Raw genomic sequence first — 21292 nt, forward strand, 5'->3', positions numbered from 1 at the left:
ATCATCCTATGATTTTCCTATTTTTCCATGTTGTCATGGTCTATCCATAGGTTAGATGCTTGGGAATGGTGATGTTGTTTTCATTAACATTAGTTAATGCAATATTTAATGACTTAACAATGAACAGTACTAGTACAGCATTTATTCATTTTGGTTAATGTATTATGGTAATATATTTTGATAGTGAAAGCATTCAATTTCAGGGGATTGTTGAGATAAAATATGTAAGTGTACATAATAAAAAAAAAATCTAAATACTATTCTACTATTACTATTTCTTTCTGTTTAAGTTTATGTGACCGGTCCTACTCAAGCGCGCCCCCCCCCACCCGAGCGGGATTCGAACCGGCAGTCCCCGGCATGGGAGTCGGACACGCTAGCAAGGAGGCTATAAAAGCCATGGCCTCTAGTGTGTCTCTTAATGTCAGGAGAGTGAGGTTTACATGCTGCACAGTTATCACATACCGTTGCATTTAGCCATTGGCAGAAATCACTGCAATCAGTGCACTTTTAACTAATGGTAATGAATAAAGCCTCATTGTAAAGTGATAGCTTTGGTTTAAAGATTAAAATTACTTTTATGGCGATTGGATCTATATATAGCATGCAAAACAATGTGGGTAACACTTCATTTTACAGTACTGTTCTACATTTACATACTATATAATTACAACAACTAAAGTAATTACTAGTTACTAACCCTAAACCTAACCTTAGCCCATATTAAGGTCATGTAGTTACCTAATATTACTCAGTACTTTCTTGTGTAAGTAAATTGCAAGTATACTGAAAGTACACGTACGCTAAAATAAAGTGCAACCAAAATGTGTCTGAAGTACTTTAAACTCAAAGTTTTATTTGTTGGTAATAATCTGCATGGCAGGTTAAAATACATCCTACATATTTCATTTACTGTAAATACAAATTGTTTCTTGTATTTTCTCATATATAAGTTGAATTGAGTGGTGGTCTGTCAAATGATCTGTGGTTTCAAGTTGCAGAAAGTCTGTTTATGTGTGATTGTGTCACAACTTGTTATTAATATCTATGCATTTATTGTTAACAGGGTCTTTCTCACTTCTATTTATTTTTTCTTTAAGAGAACAAAAGTGCGGACGTAAGCAGTGCTTCACGTTGACATTAATCAGTAGTTTTTGTGTCTGTCATGTTTATAGGTTGTAAAAATGTGTCTGTTTTGTTGTATATCATCTTTAAATCGTAAGAATGCATTTCAGTTCAATCAGACAGACCATTCATAGGAAAATTAATGGGAGTAATTGTAACATTGTATAAAAGATAGATGTAGGAAAGTAAGTCCTGCCTTTCAATTTAAAGAGTCAGTCGCCGTCGAGAACGTTCATGTTCATTGGCTGGACCAACCTGAAAAATCCAGGTTTTTTTTTAGCTTGATTTGAGCTTAAGATACTAAATTTATGATACCATTGTTGCTGATTTGACTTATGTTGAAGCGAATGTTTTGGAGATTTCGGTCTTTCCCCATTCAAGTAGATAGTAGCTTCACTTTCATGTCTAGAAAATAGCTCCCCAGGGCTTTTTTATTGACATGCATACCGTATTTCAACATATCGTCATAGCAGTTGCACAGTCTTGTTCTGCCTCTCCATCCCTTTACTTGGCTGGTTTTCATAGCCACTGAATGCATGTAGGATCTTTTACAGTACTTGTGCATCCAGGTGCAGTCAGGCTCTGAATTGAATAAATGAGTTGCTGTTAACACTAGGGATGCACAGATACCACTTTTTCTCTTCCGATATCAGTATCGGCCGATACCGATCCCAAGCCGATACCAGTGTTGTGTTTTTGCATAATCAGTTTCGAATATCTTTACATTATTGTGTGGAACTAATTGGGGGTACTCTGTAATATGTAAAGAAACACAAACCTCTAACTACACATTATTTCAATATAAATGTAAAGCTTATTAAGAAACACTTTATTATTAACTAGTTTACTGGATACTGTAGCAGCAAAATTAACAGAACAAATAATCTATCTTCAGTAGAAAAGAAACCAGTGTTTTTTTTTTTTTTTTTTTTTATATAAATGTTTCAACTTGCATCTGGACTTTAAAGGATTCAGATCTCTTTTTTTGTTCAATTTAGTTGTAAGACATCAGTCCACTTTTCATTCACACAGTTATTTTTTGGAACCCATTCAATTTAAATATTGTTATAAGTTGTAAACAAATAATAATGATGACAATAATAATAATAAATAGTTATTTATTATTATTATTATGTCATTTTTGGAGCTTAACAGTAACGAACATGACTAAAACACAGTATCGTCGGACCTATACCCGATCCTTCTAAAAGCTTCAGTATCAGAGCCGATACCGATCCAGGTATCGGATCGGTACATCCCTAGTTAACACCATGAGATGTTGTGGTGTCAGGGCCTGTATTGCGTGCTAAAGAAGGGCTCGGTTCTCCTGGTGTGAGGATTGACTTGCTCAAAGCATCACTTACTCTTAATGAGGTCCAACCTCCAGCAGGGTGCAGGTCAGGTCCCTTCTGTGACAGCCTTCATAAAACAGTGTTGACCTTCAGGGCATGTGCTGATGTTCTCCAGGCATCATATGTTTCCTGTCTGTGATCAATCAGCACTTAACTCTAGGTTTGGGAACCGAAAAGTGGTTCTTATTTGCCCCTTTTCTACCATCAGGGTGCCTGTGCTTGGTTTTTTTATCGGCTGGTTCTTTTGGTGAATCAAAAAAATACTTTTCAGTTGAAGTGCTTACTGAATTCATCTGATTCACTTACTCAACCACAAGTCAAGTAAAGTAATAGTTTGCACAAAAATGAAAATCGTGTCATCATTTACTACTTATGTTGGATCCTAACCCATTCCAAACCCATATGACTTTCTTCCTTGGAACACAAAAGGAGATGTTATGCAGAATGTTAGCCTCAGTCACCATTCACTTTCATTGCGTCTTATTGCATGTGTAGTCCTCACTGTTTGTACTTATCAGCAAAAATACAACATGCCCATGACAAGTCTGATATCTGAACGAAGACAGATATGAGTGATTCAGAAGACTTATTAGGGCCATTTGATTTCTGCATTGTGGAAAACAGACGGAATCATGGAATCCAGCCATAAAAACTAAATTAACTATAAAACGCAGAATGTCACTAAATATTTGGGATGAAAATTAATATATAAATGTACAATTAATCCAATCAAAATCAGGATTTTTCCTAGTGTAATTATTAAACCACAAAAGGCTGAGATTTAATTAAACAAATATACAGTTTGCATGATCTGCGCACATCAACAGTAAGTGAATGTGAGAAGCTACTGCTTAAAAAAACAGTAACCGCATCTTTAACATCATGCGCGCTGTGTGTGTATTATGACAAAGAGCAGAGCTCTTTACTCACTATGAAGTGCATAGCACATGCACACTATACTGTATATTTAAATTATAAATTACATTATAAATAATATTTCCCATCTTGTGAAATTGAAAAAAAAGTGACAGAAATATATTACTTCTGTACAGTAAAATGTAATATTCTACGGAGTAGTAGTGGTAATAATAAAATATCAATAATAATTACATTATATTTAAGCAAAATATCACAAGCAAGAGTTTAATCACTACTTTCATTAATACTGTGATGCTCTACTGGACAGCACTGTATTTGACCAAAACTAAAATAAATAAATAAATAAATAACTAAACCCTAATTTTGGGTTTTGTATTGCTCTGTGATCATCAGTATATAAGCTCTTAATTTAAAAATAAATAAATAATAATAATGCAATGGTATGTTGAAAGTGTTTTCATTTGATTAGACAGGGTTTTTTTAATAATAACATTTGATTAAACTTTAAAATCTGGAATTTAGAGAAAATAAAATGGAAAACACTGAATTTGGGGAAAAAAGAAAACAAAATTTGGAATAAATAAATAAAACTGATTTCAAAGGGCCCTAGACTTATAAATCAGTCAGAGTGGTTGCTGAATTGATCTGACTCACTGTTGCAAGTGTTGTCATGTCTGACTAGAAATAAACCAAGAACGGTTACCATGTTTTGTATTATTTTCTAGAAAAAGAGTAAATGAATGAATAAAGTAAATGTTACCAAAAACAATATAATGATCATTTATTGTTTAGGGTTCTATTTAAAATTTAGTTGGAAGCAAATTATTGGTTTGCATGCCACTGTGTCATAAAAAGTCTGTGCAAACACAACTTTTGTGAGAAATGCGTTAAATTTATCCCTGATTTGTTATATCTGTTCTGACAAAATCTGAATCTCTCTCCTAATTTGGCAACGGTCTGCTGAGGGCAGTAAATGCAATAAGAATGGCGATTTTTATTTTCTAATATTAATTCTAAATATTTCCCCCTTCAGAATACAAAAAAAAAAAAAAAAAAATGATTAAAGGAGTAATTCACCCGGGGCCTGGGTAGCTCAGTGGTAAAGATGCTGGCTACCACCCCTGGAGTTCGCTAGTTCAAATCCCAGGGACCTGACTCCAACCAGGTCTCCTGAGCAACCACATTGGCCCGGTTGCTAGAGAGGGTAGAGTCACATGGGGTAACCTCCTCGTGGTCGCTATAATGTGGTTAGTTCTTGGTGGAGCGCATGGTGAGTTGGGCGTGGTTGCCGCGGTGGATTAAAGCCTCCACGCACACTATGTCTCCATGGCAACGCGCTCAAGAAGCCACGTGATAAGATGTGCGGGTTGACAATCTCAGACGCGGAGGCAACTGGGATTCGTCCTCCACCACCCGGACTGAGGCGAATCACTACACGACCACGAGGACTTAAAAGCACATCGGGAATTGGGCATTCCAAATTGGGAGAAAAAGGGGAAAAATCCAAAAAAAAAAAAAGAGTAGTAGTTCACTCAAAAAAACAGAAACAAAAAAAATCTCTCATAATTTACTCACCCTCATGCCATCCCAGATGTGGATGACTTTCTTTCTTCAGCAGAACACAAACAAAGATTTTTAGAAGAATTGCTCAGTAGGTCCATACAATGCAAGTGAATGGTGATCAGCACTTTAAAGCTCCAACACGCACATACAGTCATAGTAAAAGTAATCCATAAGACTCCAGTGGTTAAATAAATGTCTTCAAAATCGAAACAATCACTTTGGTTGAGAAACAGATCAATATTTAAGCCCTTTTCACTATAATTGTTTACTTACGGTCGCTCTACAATGCACGTTCATGAAAGGACCGAGTACACGCAGCCTCTCGTACGTAGGCGCGTTGGCATGTTAATGCGAGAACCATCCGCTTGCATTGTATGGACCTACAGAGCTGAGATATTCTTCTAAAAATCTTTGTTTGTGTTCTGTAGAAGAAAGTAAGTCACACACATCTGGGATGGCATGAGGGTGCGTAAATGATGAATGTTCATTTTTGGGTGAACTATTACTTTATTGGAATTGATAAAGATTTAATTCACCCAAATGTTAACATTCATGTCGTTCGGAACCAGAATTGTTAAATTCCTCATAATTTCCATTCCCTCTTACCCTTCTCTCTCTTGTGTTTCTGTAGATGGAGTCTCCGGTCTCCACCCCCGCCCCTCCACCTCTTCACCTCCTTGGAAACAGTGACATCGCCTCACCATGTGAGCAGCTGATGGTGCGCACACGCTCAGTGGCTGTAAACACGACTGATGTGGCCCTGTCCACAGAGCCCGAGTGCTTGGGGCCCTGTGAGCCTGGCACCAGTGTCAACCTGGAGGGCATTGTGTGGCAAGAGACGGAGGATGGTAAGAAAACATACTCTTACGAGTTTATTACCTGTGACACCTGATCCTGTAAGCTACGAGTTCAAGGGTTGATTTACAAGCTAACACTGTAATAAGGCCTTTAACTTTGTTGGCATAGTAAGTGTTGTAATTTGATGTATTTTTTGGTTCCGCTTCTTTAATCTTATCGTGCTGATATTTGGTATAACAGCACTGGGACATTTCACTGTCTGGATCACTCTGCATGTCTGGGTTTGCGGCATTCCGACAGGCTGTCAGTTTGTGTTTTGCTCGGTGACACGCAACGGTTGATCCTACTTTAGCTTCATTTTGAAGTATTTCCATAAATATAGTAAAAATAGACAAAATAATTGGGTCTGAAATGGAAGTTACATTTCTGGAGTGATTGTCATTGTCCAATCATCAACACGCAATTCATACTTTATCATTCAGTGACATTAAAAGTAGATAAAAACACTCATAAGCATTATAAACACCAGTGACGTAATTCGTAAAACTGCTTGGCTTCCAGACTGAATGTTAACTTATGATCAGTTTTTGAATGCATAAAAACATTTAGATTTATTAAGCAGTACATACCCCGTATTGTACACCCAGTTTTAGTTATTCATTATCTTTTATGCATATAAATATTAAATGACCTTGTTTTTCGAAACATTGTTTGAAAAGTGAAGGGACCAGTTAAGAGAGGCAAAAAGTGAAAGTTTGTGGACTATTATCTCAATATACAGTACTAGTTACGGAAGTAGATGCTTAAAGAAATGTTCTTCATGTCCGTCTTCTGTGAGAGTTACAGAAAAAGACTGAAAATTGGCAGCATGTCACAATGGTTGTCAGTGTAGCTTGTTCAGAAGAGCTCAGAGATACTGAGTCTTAAAATTGCTGACCAATCAAGTGCAGATGATAGGAAAAGATTCTAGTTTATCTATGTATTTATTTAGCTAACAGTCGTTCTATCAGTTATTCTGTTGTTCTATCTGACACTCTATCTATAGTTCTATTAAAGGGATGGTTCACCTAAAAATTTAAATTCGCTCATCATTTACTCACCCTCATGCCTTTCCAGATATATGACATTCTTTCTTCAGCAGAACACAAACGAAGATTTTTAGAAGAATATCTCAGCTCTGTAGGTCCATACAATGCAAGTGAATGGTGATCAGACCTGTGTAGCTCCAAAAATCACATAACGGAAACATAAAAGTAATCCATAAGACTCCAGTGGTTTAATCCATGTCTTCAGAAGCAATATAAAAGGTGTGGATGAGAAACAGATCAAAATTTAAGTCCTTTTTTTACTCTAAATCTCCACTTTCACTTTTTTACATCTGAAAGTCACATGTGGTGCCTGTTTAGTTTCACTTTCACATCTGAAAGTGAAAGTTAAAGGGGAGATTTAGAGTAAAAATGGACTTAAATATTGTTCTGTTTCTCACCCACACCTTTTATATTGCTTCTGAAAACATGGAGTAAACCACTGGAGTCTTATGGATTACTTTCCTTTATGTGATTTTTTTGCAGCTTCAAAGGTCTGGTCACCATTCACTTGCATTGTATAGACCTACAGAGCTGAGATATATATATAAAAAAAATGTGATTATGTTCTGCTGAAGAAAGAAAGTCATATACATCTGGGATGGCATGAGGGTGAGTAAATGATAGAATTTTTTTTTGTGTGTGTGTGAACCATCCCTTTATTCATTCTATTGGTCGTTCTATCTGCCATTCAATGTCATTCAAACCGTCGCTCTATCTATCGTTCTTTTTATCATTTTATTGGGTGTTCTCTCTGTGATTCTGTTATTCTATCTGTGGTTCTATCTATCAGTCGTTCTGTATGTCATTCTGAAATTCTCTCTGTCATTCATCAGTTGTTTGTTCTATCTATTGGTCAATTTGTCGTTCTATCTATCAGTCGTTCTGTCATTCTATATACCAGTCGTCCCATCGGTCGTTCTATCTGTTGCTCTATCGTTCTATCTATCATTCTGTTGGACATTCTACCGCTCAATTTATCGTTCTGTCTGTAATTCATCAGTTGTTTGTTCTATCTATCCATCATTTTATCGTTCCATCTCTCCATAGTTCTATGTGTCAGTCAAATGATCAGGTGTTCTGTTATTCTATGTGTTGTTGTATCTATTGGTCGTCCCATCGGTTGTTATATCTGTCCCTCAATTGTTCAATAAAATCTATATCTTTCATTCTGTTGGTTGTTCTATCGCTCATTTATCATTCTGTCTATCGGTCGTTCTGTCTATTGGCCATTCTATGTTGTTGCATTTATTGCTCTATCTATCACTCTATCTATCATTCTATTGGTCGTTAGTTCAGTCGTTCGTGTCGGCGGTCCCATCTATCATTCTATCTATAGTTCTGTTTGTCATTTTATCACTCTTTTTATCATTCTATTGGTCGTTCTGACATTCTAATTGTCGTTCTGTTGTTTGTTCTGTCTATTGTTTGTTCTGTTGTTTGTTCTAGCTGTCGTTCTATCATTCTAGCTGTCGTTCTATAGATCTATCTGTCGTTCTGGTCTATAATTTATTCATTCTATCATTCTAGCTATCTCTCCTATCCGTCATTCTATTTATCTATCGGTCGTTCTATTGTTATATCGTTTGTTCGTTCTATCAATTGTTCTATCAATCAGTTGTTCTATCTGTGTATTGTTCTATCGTTCTTTCTGTCGGTCGTTTGTTCTATTGGTTGTTGGCTTTTTTGGTTGTTTGCTCCAACAGTTCTATTATTTGTTCGTTCTATCATTTGTTCTGTCGTTCTATATTCTATTCTGTTACATTTCAAGCAGATCTTTTGAGTATATGAATACCAAAATAATTAATAGTCTTAATTTGTATATTTGCCTCTTTCTGAATTTGCCCCTGGGGATCAATACAGTACATCAATCTATATATCTTATTTAAAATAATAAATCAAACCACCTCCTTTTTACAGCTCCTTACCCAGAGCAGTAAATTATGCCTTATGGCTCCAGATGAATACATTTTAGCTAGTTTCTGTGGCATTACGTCTCTTGAGGATTTTTATATCTAATCATAGCCCAGTGCAAGAACTGTAATGTATTCAGCTCTCTAGCAGCCTCAGCCTTAATCATTGAGCATGAAAAGGGAAAATCTCCCCAATTCCTTAACTGAGAGCATATCTAGGATCTGGGTAGGCTGTGAAGTACGTGCCGCCCACATTCTGCCTGCTGCCATCCTTACGGTGCCACCACATAAAGAGAGCTGCCTCATCAGCATTCACAGCGCACAAGTTGTCTAAGTGTTTTCTATTCCCCTCGCCATGGGCACAGTGTGTGTTATTCACCCTGCCACTGTAGGCCACTTCAGTGTGTGTGTGTGTGTGTGTGTCTGAAATGGAGAGAGAGCACAGTTGAAAGGTCAAGAGGGAAAAACAAGGTTGTTTATGTGGCCTTTCACAGACCACCAATGCCACACTCACTTAAAGCTGAAGTGTGTAATTTCTGCACCATTGGCATCACCAAACGGCATTGCAAAATAATGATTCTTTTCAAACAGGTTTCCCAAACAAAAATAAAGTCATGTCCCAAACTCAGGTCACTGGTTGAGCCAATGTTGTAGTGTCGGGCTGGTCAGGATGCTCAAGCAAACAGAGCAATAACGTCAGTATGAATGGGGTATTTTTCTGCAATAACTGAGAGCTGGTTCCGCTGGTCTGCAGCTCATCTTTTGATGTATATTATATTTTCTCATCGTGGTGTTGGGCAGATCTGTATAGTGGTGACCCTTGGTGTGGGTGGAAAGTAGAGCAGCAAGATTTTGCATCTTTCAAACACATTGAGATGTCATTCTGCTGTACTTTAATATGCCTCAGAGAGTCCACCCACACTTGTCATAAAGCTGATTTCTGAAGTCCTAACACTGCCTGCATGTTATGTTTATTTTCGTTCTCATCGCTGTTGTTTTGAAACTTCAATACATATGTCGACAGAGTTGGCAGCATGTGATTGTTAAAATGGCATGCTTGCCATGCACTTTTTTCTATTGCCAATAATTTCACAGTGCATGTAATTAGGGGTGGGCGATATACTGGTTAAATTGTTAAATTGTAATTGTTTTTCTTTAGTGGGGCGAGTAGATTTGTTATGAAGACTGTTCTAAGTGGGCTCACATTGACTGATCCAATGATAATGGAGATTCATTTGTTTATAGAATACTTGAGATGCCATGAAAAGTCAAATGTGATTGAAATGAACAAGAAATTATGCACTCTTTTCTGAAGTGGTTATTTTGAATAAGCATTATATTAAGTTGTTACTAAAAAAAGAGATTAAGATTTTTAGAATTTATCAGCTCTTTTGGTCCATACAATGCAAGTGAATGGGTGCCAACATTTTAAAGCTCCAAAAATCACATAAGTCAGCATAAAAGTAAACCATAAAACTCCAGTGGTTAAATCCATATCTTTAGACGCGATGTGATATGAGAATATGTGGATGAGAAACAGATCACTTTCACATTCTTCTTCTTGTGTTTTTGGTGATTCACATTCTTCTCTGCATATCGCCTCCTGCTGGGCTGAGAGAAGAACTTCTAGCAAAAAATGACTTAAATATTGATCTGTTTCTCACCCACACCTATCATATCACTTCTGAAGATATGGATTTAACCACTGTAGTCGTATGGATTACTTTTATGGTACCTGCATTTGCTTTTTGGAGCATAAACTTTTTGGCACCCATTCACTTGCATTGTACTGACCTACAGAACTGAAATATTCTTCTAAAAAATTTAATTTGTGTTCTGCAGAAGAAAGGAAGTTATAGACATCTGGGATGGCATGAGGGTGAGTAAATGAATAGAGATTTTCATTTTGGGTGAGCTACCCCTTTAAAGTGATAGCTCAGCCATAATTAAATATTCCATCATCATTTCCCAACCCACATTTTGTTTCAAACCTGTGTGACCTGTATTCTGTGGAACCCAAAAGATGTTAGACAGAATATTAGGGACTGACAGTCTCAGTCACCATTCATTTTCAAAATATATATATATATAATAAATAAAAACACATTCACTGAAAGTAAATAGTGAGTAGTTCAGCAAGTAAAAACGCTGACCACCACCCCTGGAGTCGCAAGCTCAAATCCAGGGTGTGCTGAGTGACTCCAGCCAGGCTTCCTAAGCAACCAATTGGCCCGGTTGCTAGGGTGGGTAGAGTCACGTTGGGGTAACCTCCTCGTGGTCACTATAATGTGGTTCGCTCTCGGTGGGGTGCGTGGATGCCACGGAAAATAGCGTGAAGCTTCCACACGACGCAATGTCTCCATAGTAACGCGCTCAACAAGCCACGTGATAAGATGCGCAGGTTGACAGTCTCAGACTTGGAGGCAACTGAGATTCGTCCTCCAGGTGCTGCACGTTCTTTAGTTTCTCACATCTTCTGCACATTTGAACAGTGGTTATGTGATGTTGACATCCAGCTTTAACAGTTGAGACAATTGGGGGACTCCTAAACAACTATTACAAAAGGTGCAGACATTCATTGATGTACATTCATTGATCTAGGGTCCTTGATCTTTTTATTTATGTATAGACATATTGACTTGCTCACATTTCTGCACAGTTAATCTTAAAAATAATCAAGGTTACAATGATGGCTGATGCCAAGTTTTTTGCAGCACTTTAGTATTGCAACCAATCACAGAAAAATTAACAAATTTGATTGCATTAGGGCCCTATGATCTCTGTTAGGGATGTCAATTTTCAGACATTTTCATAATCGATCATTGTGGAAATTAACAATCGATTAATCGTAAACGTCTATACCGCAAAACGAACATGGAGGACTCCACCACCCGGATTGAGGTGAGTCACTACGCCACCATGAGGACTTAAAAGCGCATTGGGAATTGGACATTCCAAATTGGGGAGAAAAAGGGGAAAAAATCCCCCTAAAAAAAGAAGCACTTAATTTGGTAAAAATAATGCAGTGGTTTGTTGAAAAGTAATCATTCTGTTTTCATTTGATTAAAGTTCTATGAATGCATTTGATTACACAGATTTTTGATAATGATGATTTCATTTTATAAATTATTATCATATAAAATGTAAACACAGAATTCAGAAAAAGTAGAATGGAAAACACAGAAATTGGGGGAAAATTTAACATATTTCACAGGGCCCTACAATATTAAGGGAAATAATCAACAATGATTTTTGTCATAATCCATTTTTCAGCCAACCGCGTGGATCCCCGAATGGCAGGAAGGTAAGGAAAGACAGCTTTCAGTTCATGATGGAACAGTCAGAGGCAGATTGGAGCAATATTTCGAGGCATCAATCTGACACAAATCCTCTCGACGGGACACTGGAAGCAGAGCAGGGTCATGTTGCTGTGGCATCCACTCTCACAAGCCATGCATGCTGATGCCCCCAAATGTCAGTCCTAAATCTTCTGAAAGTTTATTGCTCTTGAAGTGGAGCCTAGAAAGCCCTCACCCACAGACTATGAAGGGCTCGGTGCCAGCAAACTCAACCGTGCCAGACAGCAGGGCTCATATGCCAGTATCCTGATGCAGCCTTCTTTCCAGGGCCACTTCAACATGCAATTGGATCAGTGTGTTTTTTTATTGCCAGTTATAACTGTTTATATACAGTGGCCACACTTAAGCCGCACTTAAAACGTATGAATTTAATTGCATCAAACCAAGTGTCATTTGCAAACAAAAGTAATTTACACTTCTCTGAGCCATTTAACCAAATGGTGTTGAGGGGATTTTTAGTGGATGTATGAAGTCAGTTGTATGAAGGACTATGGACATGTTCCACTAACGTTTGACAACCAATTGTTCAAATACTTTTGTCTTAATTTTGAGCAATACATATATAGTTTTATCATTTGAAACCTCACAAACTTCTTTAAAAATGATTTGCTTAAAGTGCTATCATTCTTTAAAATAAATGACACATGGTTTGATATTGTGCTATATTTTGCAAAGACATTCATAAGCAACTTATGCTTGATTAAACTTTTGTATAGTATTTTATTGAAAAAGCATGTTGAAATTACATGTATCAAATATGATAAAACAGGCCTTTGAGGTATATCCCTCAATCACCATTACATTACATTCATGCCCACTATTAAAAAAAAACACAGAGCTTTGAAAATTCTGACTTATACTTTTTATAAGATATATTTAAAGTGTGAACTAATATTTCTGTGTATTTTCATATATGCAGCCTGCTCTGTCATTATAAAGATCTCATTATTTTACATTACAAACTATTATGATGTTACCTTACCATAAGTTCCTGAGACATAAAATACATATGATAAAAATTGTTTACTGAAAAAAGAATATTTTATTAATGATGTATTTGATGTGCTGAATTGAACTGTGAGACATTTCAGTCCATATTTATAGACCAAGGAGAGGAAGTTGTCATGACCAAACTCTCAAACATTTGATATCTCTGAAAAGCCCAGGGAGTCCTCTGATAATACCCCAAGATTTACCACTGTAGCATATCAGCTAAGAAAAACAAATTACATGTCCTATACAAAAATGAATTACTGGGCCTTAGGAGGATATTGACCCTACATTTTAGATTTTGGGGGCATTTCTGTCTTTTTTTGGCTTGGGCCAATATTAATTTCAGACCCTGAAATAGATCCATATGTCTCATAAAGGCATCAATCAAACATGTCTTTATTTCATACTATCGTGTGATTTTTTTTTTTTTTTTTTTTTTTTTTTTTTTTTAAAGCAAAAATTTTAATTTTCTGTGCATTATGTATTGATATAAATGATATAACCCTACTAGTACAGCACATAGTCAGACGGCCATTTAGCCTCATTTAACCCGGGTTCAGACTGGTGGACGGAGCACCACAAATGACTGCAAGTGAAATAGGAAGGGGCCTCCGCTAATGTGCTCCTCCTCTGAACTCCACCGACATTTTTCAAAGAAACAGTCATGAATTCAGCTCTCACACGCTGACGTCCACACTGTGGTGTTAGGGATGGTGGAAAAAAAGACAAGAGGGTTTGTTTTTTTTTTGTTGTTTTTTTTTGTTTGTTTTTTTAAAGTAATTTTGATAGTCCAGGGAATGATTGCATTTGCTGTGTTTGGCAATGAGTGAGGCTGGAAAGTTTCTGCATAGATTCTGGAGACGTTGACCTGTTTGTTTGAAATGTTCCAAAAACAGCATTATCTCATGTGCGTATTATTTATTTCACTTTTTACATGCGATGTAAATGATTGTATCCCCATTTGGGAAACCCTGGGCTTATCATCAAAGCTGTCTATTTGAACATTTGTATTTTTACAAAAACATAACATCCTGGAGCTGCATCAGAAACACATTTGTTAGCCGCTTTATTATGACTAGACTGACGATGTACACTGACTGAAGGTATATCAAGGATACCCAACATTATTCTGCCTCTCATGCACCACTAAGGGCATGTAATTGCAGTTCCATATTGATTTTCCCTGCTATTACGGTAGTGCAAAATACAGAAATGTCCTGCTCTTACCTAAACAATCTACTGTAGTGAAAGCTCTGAACCACTGCCAAGCCTTTTCATTTACTTCAGCTGTTTTCACACAATCACTAAAGCATTTCCCAAGTCAGAGGTGGCTCAAACTGCAAAGTCAAATTGAGGACATCATCAAAAATTTTCCTCCCAGAATCGACTCTCCTTACAGCTTTTAGCTGCTTTAATCATGAATCAAACAGGAAAAATAGGAGTGCTGCTTTGAGAGTTCTGGCCTTAAAAAACCTATTTTTGAACTATTGAAATGAGAGTGGAGGCATCAGTGCTATCTGTGAAATACTGGCAATAAGAGAGGTGGAGAAGGAGCTAGATACAGAGAGCTCACGAACTGAGTCACAACCGAAGTTTGAACTCTACAGTAGAAATGTGCCATTGAGCCTTTGGAGAGGTGTTCTCGTATTATAATTAGCATCCTCTTGATATTCTACAGGTATGCTGGTGGTCAATGTTACTTGGCGGAACAAGACATACGTCGGAACACTTTTGGATTGTACCCGCCATGACTGGGCTCCTCCAAGGTATACAAAGTGTGTTTTAACATTTCAAATCTATGACTGAAGTACATTCTTGATGCGACCCCAATTTGCATCTCTTTTCAATTGAAGAAAAATGTTGAGGAATGCAAGGCCAAAGTTGCCATAGCAGTTATTATATGTATGAATCGAAAAGTTCAGTAATAATGAATTTTAAAATAATTCAACTTGATGTTTGCACTTACATGCAAACACACACAGAACACATCAAGAGGGTCTGTAGAATCAAGACCTATTTTTAAGACATTTTACTATGTCTTGATTTTGTTGTGCGGTCTTTCTGCATCTTCAAAATTGGTTACTTGACTTTGCATCACCGGTAAAATATATATTTTCAGTGTGTAGTATACGTATGCATCCATTATGTTTGTATGTATCGAGCCGATCAGAAATGTCTTCTTTGGTCATCAGTGCATCCATTATGTTTGTATGTACCGAGCAGATCAGAAATGTCTTCTTTGGTCATCAGGCACAAGCACAGGCACAGCTAATGCTAAACATTTTCTAGTACAAATAGTATTCTTCCACAGTATCTTATTCTGCAGTCTCTGCCTGACTTTCAGCCCCCTTCCTATACCGTGCATCAGTTCCCCTTTCTCACTCTGGACTAGCAGTAAGTCAGGTGCATCACTCTCCAGGTGTATCACATCATAACCCTCAGGGATGAGACACACTTTAAAGATTAACACATTACAAAGCCTATCAAGTGATAAAAATAGAATTGCATCTCTGACTGGATGCAAGAATATAAACGGTGTTCTAATACTTTTTTCCTTCTCCTCTAAACATTTAAATATACTATCATTAATCAATTTATAATCACAAGAGCAATTGCAGTATTTTTGGAAATTCATTTGACCATCATTATGTATTCATTTCTGGCCCGAAAACAGTAAATAGGCCAGCTCTAGTGTTCTTTATTCTCTGAGTTTATTTACTTTGTATATGAATCTAATCTAAGATGAATCTAAGATGTAATTTATTTTATGGTTATTTTATGCTTAATCCTTTGCACTTAAAGTCAGCATATATATATATATTAAAGTTGGGCAGATCTGAATGTTAGATTATGTATTTTTCGAACTCTTGAAACTACTGAAATATCAATAGCATTTTGTATAAAGCATGTATTTGTGTTCCAATAAATCTTTAAAAACATATTATGCCAAGTTCCTATATCACTTTTTAACTATATTTAAACTCATTTATATTTGTAGTCTCTTGTTATCCTTTATTTTAGCATAATACCAAATGATAATTACTTTTGTTATAAGTTTAATGTATTCAAATTGAGGCTTGTGCATCTCATATTTTATTGAAGATCCAATAAATGATCATTTTAATTTTCTTTTTAAAGGTTCTGTGAGTCTCCGACAAGTGATCTGGAGATGAGAAATGGGCGCGGCCGTGGTAAGAGAATGCGACCCAGTAGCAACACCCCAGTCAATGAGAACAGCAACAACTCATCAGATAACAAGGGCAGCAACAGCAGTAAGACCAGAACAAGTTCCAATACCAAGGGTCGCCGTGGCAGCCAGAACTCGTCTGAGCACAGGACACCACCCAGTAGTAACACAGATGACATAAAAGCCAGCCCCTCTTCAGCTGGCAAGCGCAAGAACAAGCCTGCATCAGACATGGAGCCCAACTCAAGCTCTGAGGACTCGAAAGGCACCAAGCGCATGCGTACAAATTCAAATAGTGGAATGACATCAACGCTTCCAATTCCCATCATCAAAACAGAGTCACTTCCTCCTCCTCTAGACCGAAGCTGTTCCTCACCTGTATTGATTGACTGCCCACATCCCAACTGCAACAAAAAGTACAAGCACATAAATGGCCTAAAGTACCATCAAGCTCGTGCTCATAATGATGATGATATTAAATTGGAAATGGATGGGGACAGCGAATATGGTGAAGAATCTTCTCTCCACCTAGAGCCCAGAAATTGTAACGGAGCTTCAATTACACAGAAAAGCTCTCTTTCCCCAGCACGCTCTGCTACACCTAAAGGGAGAGGGTTTGATGCTCAAAGTCCATCACCCTCTCCTGGAAAGTTTGGCTCCAAGTCGAAGAAGAAGAATGGTGATGCTGAAGCAGAAATTTGTGGCACACTAATGGAGGGTTGTGAGGATGGGCCTTGCCTTACTGCCGATGAAACTAGCAATGACGGCATGGAGGACAGGAAGTCCAAAAAGCCAAGCAGCGGTGCCAAGTCTGACAAGCTTTCCCAGAAGAACAAGTCCTCCAGGCCCATGGCTCCATCCCTGCCCTCTCAGCAGATGTACTCTCTGCAGCCAACGTCATTCAGTGGCGGAAGCCCCAACCATCCTCCAGTGATGGGCAACATGTTGCAAGGCGTTCCCAGGAGTCCCCAGCTGAAGGGCGTTCAGTCTAAACTGGGTGTTCCTGGGGAATCCTCACCAATTAATCCAGCTTTGAGCAACTCTAAGGACAAAAAGAAAAAGGACAAGAAAAAGAAAGATGTTGGCAAGGATGCAGACAGCCCCAAGCTTCCAGGGAAAGGTGGAAAGGTTGAAGATGGAAAAAGCCCATATTCTGAGTCTTCCGACCCAGGAAGCAGGAGCGAGGGTCATCTCAATGGCTCCTCGGACCCTCATCAAAGTCGCCTAGCCAGCATGAAGGCTGAGGCAGATAAGATATACAGTTTCACAGATAATGCTCCGAGTCCATCCATCGGGGTGGCCAGTCGGGTGGATAGCAGTGGACAGCCTCTCACTCCCCTCCATGTAGTCACCCAGAACGGGGCTGATAGCTCTTCGGTAAAGACGAACAGTCCTGCATACTCTGACATATCTGATGCTGGAGAGGATGGTGAAGGCAAAGTGGAAGGGGTCAAAGGCAAGTCAGAAGATAAGTCAGTTAGGGACGGCGCAAAGAAGGCACTCTTTCCCGCACAGGCATCAAGTAAAGAGTCCTCGTATTATGCTAGCTATGACAATTACTACTCTCCCAGTTATGCCCACCCCAGCCCTGGTGGTACCACTGCTGGTGCACCAGTGTCGGACGGCCAAGCTGTGAAACTGAAGAAGGAGGATGAGCAAGAGTCAGTAGAAGAAAAGGCAACGGTAGAGGCACCAGATGAGCGCAAACCTGAGGTCGCTTCAAGTCAGCCACACCTACAACAACAAGCCTCGGTCATCCAGCAGCGCTCCAATATGTACATGCAGCCACTCTACTACAACCAATACTACGTCCCCCCTTACGGATACCCGGACCAGGTTTATCACAACCATCTCATGAACACTAACCCAACCTACAGGCAACAGTACGAGGAGAGGCAGAGACTTATGACCGAGCAGCACAGGTCTGCTGAAAAGAAGCCTGATTTAGGTGTGAAGGACAGGGAAGCCTCCCTGAAGGAGGACTGGAAACAGAAGGGCCCTGTTCCTCCAAGCCTTACAAAAGCCCCCAGCCTTTCAGATCTGGGAAAGCCACAGAATCCTGGCAAGCAGAGAGAATCTTCCTCTGAACCGGTCAAGTCAGTCATCATCCCTAAAGGGGAGGAGGCCAAGCTGCAGCCCCAACAGGCTGAGGGGCTTAAAATGAAGCTCAGTGAAGCTGGCCATCATGGAAAGAATGACTCAAAGGCAAGCGTAGAGTCTGCCAGGCTGGGAATGGAGCAGGCCATGTGGTACAGACAGGTGAGGCAATTGTATGTTTCTTAAAATGAATGACTGTTTGTTTGGCAAGTTAAAATGTGCTCTGTGGAAACTTTGGTGGTTGGGGGGAGAATGATGCTATGTTCAGATATGAATGCCCCAAATATCAGCATCTGGTCAAGCCACTCAAGAAACATAGATACCTGTTTAGACCTTGTATTAACAGGTGATCCGATCACAAGTGGACAGCGCCAAATACAGGTGTCGTCAGGGTCCGAAATGATCAAATTTCTCAAGCCAAATTAGAAAGTAGGTAGAAATGCAATGACCACATTGTATTTGTGGTTTTGACTCCCGGTCAACTGTAAAGAACTGCCTTTTCTCCGAACATGGTTGTCTAATCAGAAAACTTTAGCTGGTTGGGGAACACTGGCCTAGTGTACAGCTAGTTACTAGCTGTACACTAGTTGATTCCCTTAATTACTAGAGTAACAGGTTTATCAAAATTCTCTCAAAGTAATAGGTGAATGTGTGTTTTTGAATGTCAAAAATAACATTTCGGAAACCCTTTATAATTTCTTCTTGAGGGTGGACTAACTTAATACTTTTAGAACTATAACTCATAGCCTCATCTTCCTGTCTGTGGCCACCAGTACCCTGAGAGTCAGAGACCACCAGATGAGGAACGAGACCGCGAGCGGGACAGAAAAGGCAAAGATGAGAGGCCCAGACCGAAGGACAACAGCTCCAAAGATGAGAATAAAGACGGAACTGATGCTTTATGTCCTCCCAGCGCAGAGGACCAGCAAAGTGGAGGGAAAGATCCTCGGCCTAATGCCCACATGCCTTTCAGTTCTCCATTGGCACAGCACCAGCCCTACCTGCATTACATGCATGGATATCCTTTTGGGCAAGGCTACGACCCCAGCCACCCTGGATACAGGGGCATGTCCTCAGTGATGATGCCCAACTACCCAGGTGAGATGAATGATCACATCTGAATAGGTGACATTCGTATCGTGTTATAGCATATCTATCCTAAAAAGCAACATAAGTTACCTAATGGGCCGTTCACACCAAAGGCATTTTTATGACTGTCTGCACTGTTATTCAATTGTTTTCCTTGGTAAACATGCATTAGAGAGACCTCTTTGACTGCATTTTTTAGATGCCATGTCAAGTTAAAAATGTTCTGCTCCATTTGTGGTGCTGCATCTAGCTTTTTTTAGTGCAAGGAGGCATTTGGTGTGACCTGACCTAATAAGCTTTATACAGTTTAGTGAATAATTGGCACAGTTGTTAGGCTGGAAACATACTTTATGCAAGTACTCAAACACAGATGTGAATGCTTTGAAATGCATTGCAAGCATGCAGTCCCATTGTACATACTTAACATGATTTCTTGTGTTACTGTGCCAGTAACAAACCTCAGTACTCAAAGGGGCCATAGAGTTACCTTCAAATGTGTACTATAAAAATGTATGTTATTGTTAGATATCTATAAACATTTCAACAGATTGACTGACTTGCTCAGCAAGTTTCTCTTCAAAGTGTTGCTCTGCCATGACAGTAGCTGACCTGGAAGAGAAAACTGACCGTATAAGAATGCCCACTATAGCGTCCCTTGTGGCAACACTGAGAATGCATCCCATGCTTGCATTGCTTTATGATGTTCTGATGCTTTTCAGAAATGCAACATGGCATGAAAGCAAGTTTGAGTAGCTTGGAGTGTTCACATTCACATACTTGCTTAGAGTATATTTCGGGCTATAGAGCGCTCCCATAAATTAGAAACAAAGTTGAAATCCATCCGTATGGTCTCCTCCTTACCTTCAGGGTCCTATCTGCCAGCCGGATATCCTTTTTCTCCATACGGCAGTAAAATGGGCAGTGGAGAGGAGGGAGAAAAATCCCGCTCCAGCCCCACAGTCAGCAGCAAGTCGGCTTCAGAGTCCAAAGCCTTGGACATACTGCACCAACATGCAAACCAGTACAAGAGCAAATCGCCCACTGTTGCCGACAAGCCTTCCCATGAAAGGGAGCGGGGAGCTGGGGACCGAGACCGGGAAAGAGAAAGAGAGAGGGATCGAGAGAGGGAAAGAGAATTAGATCGACCACGCTTATCTCCCTCTCAACGTATGATGCCACCCCATCACCTAGGCTATCCTATTGTAGCCGGACAGTACGATCTGTCATATGCCACAGGTCAGCAGTCTAGTGCTCCTACACTTAAACTTGTTAATATATGACTGTTATTGGTGAATCTCATGAAACCTCATTGACGGTACTTTTATATATATATACTATGGTACTGAAATTCCTCTTAGAAAAAAGTACCCTCATAGTACCATGTACCCTGGTGTTTTTTGTACTGTGAGGATACTTTTTTGTGAGTGTCACACGTACCATGGTATTTATATGGTACTTATTTTACATACTGCATGAAATACCATGGTATTTTTGTACTATACTATAGTGAATGTTGAAAAGAAAAACACAAAAAAACATGGTAGTACCATTTTAGTTTCTTGTAAATGCTGTCTGTTTACGTGGTATATTTCACCCCAAAAGCAAAAAAAAAGGGAAATTATATATTGCATTAAAAAAATGAAGCTATTTTAGGACCTTTCCAATGTTTCGCATTGTCACATTATTTTTGTCGCAATTAACCACAATTTCCCACCCAATTCTCATTATCATAATGTAAAAATAACTGTAATGGATTATTGTCATTACTGTATTAAAATAAAGAGAATGAGATTTAATTTGTTATTTATTTTGCAATACAGTGGGGAAAATGTGCTTAAAGCTGAAGTATGAC

At 38.7% G+C, this 21292-nt stretch overlaps 1 protein-coding gene across 1 annotated transcript in view; it reads left to right on the forward strand.

Annotated features, from left to right (window-relative positions):
• Positions 1-21292, forward strand: part of LOC127442580 (zinc finger protein 609-like) — a 79558-nt gene that overhangs the window by 54220 nt on the left and 4046 nt on the right. Inside the window, exons 3-7 of the mRNA XM_051700758.1 lie at positions 5551-5767; positions 14746-14833; positions 16206-18513; positions 19125-19449; positions 20308-20676. Coding sequence (XP_051556718.1) covers positions 5551-5767; positions 14746-14833; positions 16206-18513; positions 19125-19449; positions 20308-20676 — 3307 coding nt within the window. The remainder of the gene's footprint in view (positions 1-5550; positions 5768-14745; positions 14834-16205; positions 18514-19124; positions 19450-20307; positions 20677-21292) is intronic.

The sequence above is a fragment of the Myxocyprinus asiaticus genome, chromosome 1 (genome assembly GCF_019703515.2).
Source record: "Myxocyprinus asiaticus isolate MX2 ecotype Aquarium Trade chromosome 1, UBuf_Myxa_2, whole genome shotgun sequence".
NCBI classification, from domain to species: domain Eukaryota; kingdom Metazoa; phylum Chordata; class Actinopteri; order Cypriniformes; family Catostomidae; genus Myxocyprinus; species Myxocyprinus asiaticus.